The following is a 5,975-nucleotide window of genomic DNA, read 5'->3' as shown; positions in this document are numbered from 1 at the left end:
CGTCTGTTTTAACAGCAACGTTGATCTTTTTTGTGATTTTCACCTTTTTTCACGCTTTCTCAGCTACTTTGGTGTTTCTGGCGAGCACTGGTGCTTTTAGGTGGTTTCTTGGTGCTTTTTCGCTGCGATGGCAGTGACTGCATTGATCCCAAGACTGTGGGCACAGCGCAAGGCACGCTCAGGAATATAAACACCCGACAAAGCAGCACAGAGCAGTTTACAACACAGCCAAAAAGAAGAACGAGGAGAATGCAAGCAAGGATGTGAGAAAGGCAGGACCAGAAGAGACATTAACGCTACACAGCCTGGGCTCGGCACCACACACACGGGGCCACCGTGAAAGAATTCCAAGTACCTTATTTTAATTTCTTGACATGGTAAAAGTTTACATACTTCATCGGGCAAAGAGAGCCGAACAAATGAAAAGGAATCAATACAAAGAAACACAAGGGGAAGTGCTGCTCCTAGACAGCAGCTAGAATGCAGTTGGTTTGTTACTGAATATTTATTAGCGGGAAGACTAAGAGTTGACTTACTACAAACAACAACAGAAGAGTCTATAGCGAGGGCCACAGCCCTCCACACTCTGAGCAGATCCCTGGGAAACCAGCGAGAGACAACATGGCTCTGAGATGTGGAAGCAGAAGAAACAAAACCAAAGTAAAAAAAAAACAAGGGGCAACCATTCGTCACTGTTGTTACAATGAGGTTAACACAACTATTAAGGCTACTGCACAAGAAGAAGATACGGGTGTAACAGCGAGACCCGGGAAACAGCGCGGTTCCTGAAACAAATGATTTCGAGTTCCCTGAACAGGGGACTTAAGTAGAAATACTATAAATAAGAAAATTCCGGAGCCTGCAGCGTTACGGGCCCACCTGCCACACACAGAAACTGCCGCAACACAACCAGTCATTTCCAGAGGGTTTGTACTGGACCACGAAACATTCTGGCAGCTCAGAGGAGTCACCAGGCACACGAGGGTGCCCTGTGTGGGAAAAGGACGAGGTCTGCAGTGGCACCGGGCAGCGTCAGCCACCCTCAGCCCCACTGCCGCAGCCAGCCCGCTCTGTGGGGAGCGCGGCCGGGGACAGCGGGGCTCAGCCTGACCCGGTGCGGGGACCATCAGGGCTTTAGCATCAGACCCCAGGCCCTCCCTGCTCTCAGCCTGGGCGAAGGCATCTCATGCCAATGGGGCACTAGGACGTGTGAAGCAGCGCTGGTTTTAGCCAAGCTGCTCTGGTCAAATTGCAGAGAGGAGCAGGAGCCACCCAAGCTCAGCACCAGCCAGGACAGCAGCCAGCCCCAGTGCCAAAGCACCACCTGCACCCTGCATCGATAGCCAGGGCTGGCATGCACAGGGCAGGCTCTGCCTGGTTGGGGGAGCCAGAAGAGTGCAAGGCACCCAGTGGCGTTGGAGCGTGGCTGCAGTCACCAGACAGAACGAGCAGCGCCCTCACCTCTGTAGTGGGTCAGTGCAGAGCACGGGGACAGAGGGGCCCAGATACAGCCCGTGGCGATGGGAGGGAGCTTCTGCAGCACTGCCCCCAGCCTGGGCCGCTCCCAGAGACCCCAGCAAAGCCTGCACCCAAGATGGCACAGGACAGGGCTGGGTCTCTGGTGTCGCTCCTGCTCGGGTAGGAAGAGAGGCGTGGAGGAGCCTGGCCGGTGCTCTCACTCTGCAGTAGCCTCTAGGGCACCCCAAAGCAGCACGGCCTTCTCGTTACCAGTTACTAGAGGGAGGGAGAGCTCCTGAGACCTGAACAAAACCAATCACAAAACTAGGCAAGAATTTCTTTAGAGTTTAACTAAGAATGCGATACTATTTCCAGCCAGTTTCCCATCTCGATAGTCACGTAACAAACCAAGGCAATGACGGTCTTTAGTTGACAGAACAGTTCTCAAGTTCAAACGTTGACACTTAATAGAGGGTTTCAGCATTGCTGCTCCGAGGCCTCTTGATCTTCTCAATGTTTTTAAGGATCATGTCATGCAAAGTGACCTGCAAAAAGGGAGAACCACACTCAGGCAAGAAGGGTGAAGTCACCCAGCGTTCAGCTTTCACAACGAGCACCAGTGGAACAGCAGCACAGCGCACCCCAGCACCACCCTCACCCCCTGCGTGCAAGCACGCACCTGGATAAGGTACGGACTTCATTTAGTCAGACTTCCCAGGAGCCACTGCATGTAACACCAAAACGAGATTTCTTTACAGACCCAGGAATGAAGAGTTTAGGATCACAGGTCCCCAGAGGTGGAAGGACTACTTTGTGTTACGCTCCCATGAACGCTCAGTTGGAAACTCCTGCACCTCCAGGAGGTGGTGGAGAGGCAACAGTCGGCTCCTCTCATTAGAGCCAACATGGAGCAGGGGGGAGAGGGGCTTCATGCCAGGACTGGAAGTGCTCAGGGGGGAAGGGGAGAGCAGCAGCAGCATCAGAAGGGCTCCAGTTTTTCACTTACATATTGATTCCTCAGCTCTGAAATGATCAGGCGCAGACTAATGTACTCCTTCTCATCGATCTCCGTCACGGTGCGGCGGTAGTCCTCCTGCAGACAGACACGTGGCTGAGCCTCCCTCCACCAAGCGAGGGTCCCGCTTTCACTGATGAAGCCCCCTCCAGCCCACTCTCCTCTAGCACAGGCATCCTGCACCCTTGTACAATCTCTTTACCCCAGGACCCTCCGCACAAAAAGGACAGCGATGAAGTGGCCCAAAGGGTCAAAAGGCAGTAGCAGGTAACGTCTAAATCTCCACTTCCCCAGTTACTTACCACATGAGGGTACTTGGCTATTTTGGAAACCAACTTTGCTCTTGTGATATAATATCTGGTAGGAAAAGGGAGAGACTAGAAGTCAGATAAATAGCACCCAGATTTTTTTCAGGCCCAACCTGCCCTAGAAAAGCTGGGAGACCTTCCCCAAGCACTGTACTTTTCCCCTAAAGAGGCCTGTTCCGCACACCTACCTAGAAATCTGGTCCAGGTAGGACGCTGCCTCGCTCTCTACAGTTCGAAGCTCAGCAACTGTTTCCTCCTGTTGGGAAGAGAAGGAAGCCATCAGCTTCACACGGCTGCAGCGGGCCTTCAGGGCTCAAAGCAGCGCCTCAGCAGTGCCGAGTCAGGCTCAGGTCTGGGTTCAAACACCCAAACCAACCCCACGACTGCAGCTGCTGGATACCGTCCGCGAGAGGTTTGGAGGAACCAGAGAGCCACGTCCCTGGAGCACAGAGTAGGATGCCAGCAGGGTCTCACCTGAATAGAAACGCCAAAGTTGTTTCCATCTTCTATCCTAGGTATGAGAAGCTGCACCCACATTTTCACCTGCGGTGAGAAGATCACAACACTGATCAACGCCGACATCTCCACAGCAAGCTCTCTCAGAAGTTTTACCAGAAGACCCCCAGGACCCTGCCTTTGCCATGCAGTTCATGACAGGATTCATGCCTATGCAGCACCTCTGAGGAAGCTGCTCCCCCACAGCAGCCAGCACAGGCCCAGCTTTCCAGGGGAAGCTCTGCTGACCGTGCCACAGCAGCTCTCAGCACATCTGTGACTGGGCAAAGGGAGCGTGAAGGAAAGCCTCGAGGAAGGAGCTGTACAGCAAACGCCATCATCCTTCTGGAGGTGAACTGCAGAGCTCCCCGAGGGCGCAAAAAAATGTTATTACCCTACACCTACCTCCCACCCACCTTTGGACACCACAACACAAATCCCACCTTCCCTCATCTCCAGAGGGGCCGGCTCCTTCCCCTCCAGGAGCACAAGCACCCTACTGTCACCACTTGTTCCGGCGCTTACACCCACCGTGTTACACTTCTCGATGAGCAGCCTGATTTCTGGTTTCACTTTCTCAATGATGTCCACCAGCTGCTGGTTGCTCTTCAGCATCCCGTTGGGCATCACAAACACTTTGGTACCTAGCGCAGAGAACAGCGCCGCGCGTCAGCACCAAGCGGGAACGGCTGTGCCAGGGGTCAGACCGCAGCCCCGCACGGGCAGCTCATCTCCCACAGTGGCCAGTGGTGGGCACTGAGCTGGGGCCTGGCTAACCTGCGGGGAAGGGGAACGTGCCGTGGGATAACGGCAGGCCGCCCACAGCGGCGGGGAGGGGGAACGGGCCGGGGGATAACGGCACCTACCACAAAGGAAGGAAAAGAGAGAATGCGGAGCGGAGATGAGAGCTGAGCAGCTCTAGGCTGCCGAGGCTGGGCACAAAGGATTTTCCAGATGCACGTGTACGAGCTGTTTCTGCCTCAGCTTAATCCAAAGCCTGGTACCTTCCTCCAGACAGGGAGATGACCTGCCTCCGTCAGCAGGCCAAGCTCAAGCAAGTACTACTCCTGTCCATCAGGAACATCCTAATTATGCTTCTGAGAGCTGGACCCTGACTCCTCTGCAGGCCAGGCTCTGAGAGGTGGTGGAGAGAGCCCCGCATGAGCAGCAGCTGCTGTCAGGACAGGGCAGGTGGGGTTCATGTGATTTCAGACCCTGAAGCCGTGGTGCACTGGTTCAGGGGCAGGCAGCAACACAAGAGACTTGGGGAATCTTACCCTGAAAGGTCTCTTCGTGGTCTTCCAGCTTCCTCTTTTTCATATTTAGCTAAAATATACAAAATGTTTTACTCATAAACTAGTCATAAGCTGTAACAGCGTTGCAAAGGAAACAGGGAAAACTTTTGAGCCTCTTCTATGCTCCTGGTTTCTAAGCATCTTTCTTTAAAAGCAAAGGAGGACCGCAGAGTATGACACGGCCTCCAGACTTCCCAGGCTCATGAGACCAAGCCCTAAAGCCTCCAGGAAAGCCACAGCCCGTTATCACAGGAGGATATCCTGCTCCAGCACACAGCAAGCCATGCATTTTTAATTAGCAGAAGTGGGGATAACAGCCAAGAGAGTCACCTTACCCCTTCCAGGCCATCGTGGCTGTTCGTGAGAAGAATTGGGTCAGGCACTGGGAGGTTCATGTCCGAATGGATCTGAGTGAGATCGTGAATATTGAGGATCGGCTCCTGGAAAATAAAGCAGATTTGTTAGTTAATTATAAGCCAGCAAATTCTGTCACACCAAACGTAATGAGAAGACAAAAGATTCAGACCTCCCTCTAATCCAACCATAAAATAAGGATGAATGAAAAGCCCCTCTAACAAGAGGCCTGTGGTGAGACCTCCCTCCGGCCAAGGACAACAAGCCAGCCCCAGACTGTGACCAATGCTATCAAGTGTCCACAACACTGGAGCCCCTGTGAGACCACAGCATGGCAAGGGACAACCCGAAGCCACAGAATATGTAAGAAAGAGAAATGTGGTGATCACACAAAGAAAATTCAAAGAGGAAGCACCCCCTCTAGAGCTAACAACACTCAAATGCGACCGAGCTGCTGCTTCACCTCTTTGTAATAGGGTGAAACACAGAAGGAAACGCACAGGACCAACCTGCCACGCTGCTTCCACCATGGGGCTGGAAAATGGAAAAGGATACAGAGGACAGCGTGTGCCTCACCTTGAGGAACCCATCGAGCTCCAACAGCTTCTTTGGGAAAAAGTTTGCCACCAGGTCTTCAGCCTAAGAGAAAAAGGACAAACTATGATGTGAAACAGCACCACGAGGCTCCAGAGAGCAAGCAAGAACAGGAGGAAGATCAACTGTCCAGGGGTGGGGAAGAACAAGGAATACACATCCTGCGGCTGCTGCTGAGAGGAGACTGGGGGCTGTGAGGCTGCATAACCTCACGGTGGTTACCCCCTCAACCGCAGGTGACCGATGCCGCGAGCGCTGCTGGAAGCAGCTCAAATCGCAGCCGTAAGAAAGGCCCAACTAGGGTCCCCATCCCACCCCAACGACACTCACCTCGCTCGTGATCCGCTCCCTGAAGGAGTCAACCTGTGGAAGGGAAAGGCAGCAGCTCAGGGCCAGGCTCGGCAGCAGGGCCCAGCGCCGGCCGAGCTCTGTCCCCTGCAGCTGCAGGGCTCAGCC

General features: G+C 53.7%; 1 protein-coding gene across 1 annotated transcript; it reads right to left on the bottom strand.

Annotated features, from left to right (window-relative positions):
* Window positions 1-1,785: 1,785 nt before the first annotated feature.
* PSME3 (proteasome (prosome, macropain) activator subunit 3 (PA28 gamma; Ki)) lies at window positions 1,786-5,882 on the bottom strand (the record flags this gene model as incomplete). Its single annotated transcript, XM_010192890.1, has 10 exons — window positions 1,786-2,003; window positions 2,465-2,551; window positions 2,776-2,830; window positions 2,970-3,037; window positions 3,256-3,324; window positions 3,808-3,920; window positions 4,554-4,602; window positions 4,907-5,011; window positions 5,502-5,564; window positions 5,850-5,882. Coding segments are annotated over 10 exons (723 nt in total), but the record flags the coding sequence as incomplete, so codon positions are not given.
* Window positions 5,883-5,975: the final 93 nt, after the last annotated feature.

Source organism: Mesitornis unicolor, unplaced genomic scaffold (assembly GCF_000695765.1).
Source record: "Mesitornis unicolor isolate BGI_N332 unplaced genomic scaffold, ASM69576v1 scaffold18799, whole genome shotgun sequence".
Classification (NCBI taxonomy): domain Eukaryota; kingdom Metazoa; phylum Chordata; class Aves; order Mesitornithiformes; family Mesitornithidae; genus Mesitornis; species Mesitornis unicolor.
This window is presented reverse-complemented; position numbering and strand designations above follow the sequence as displayed.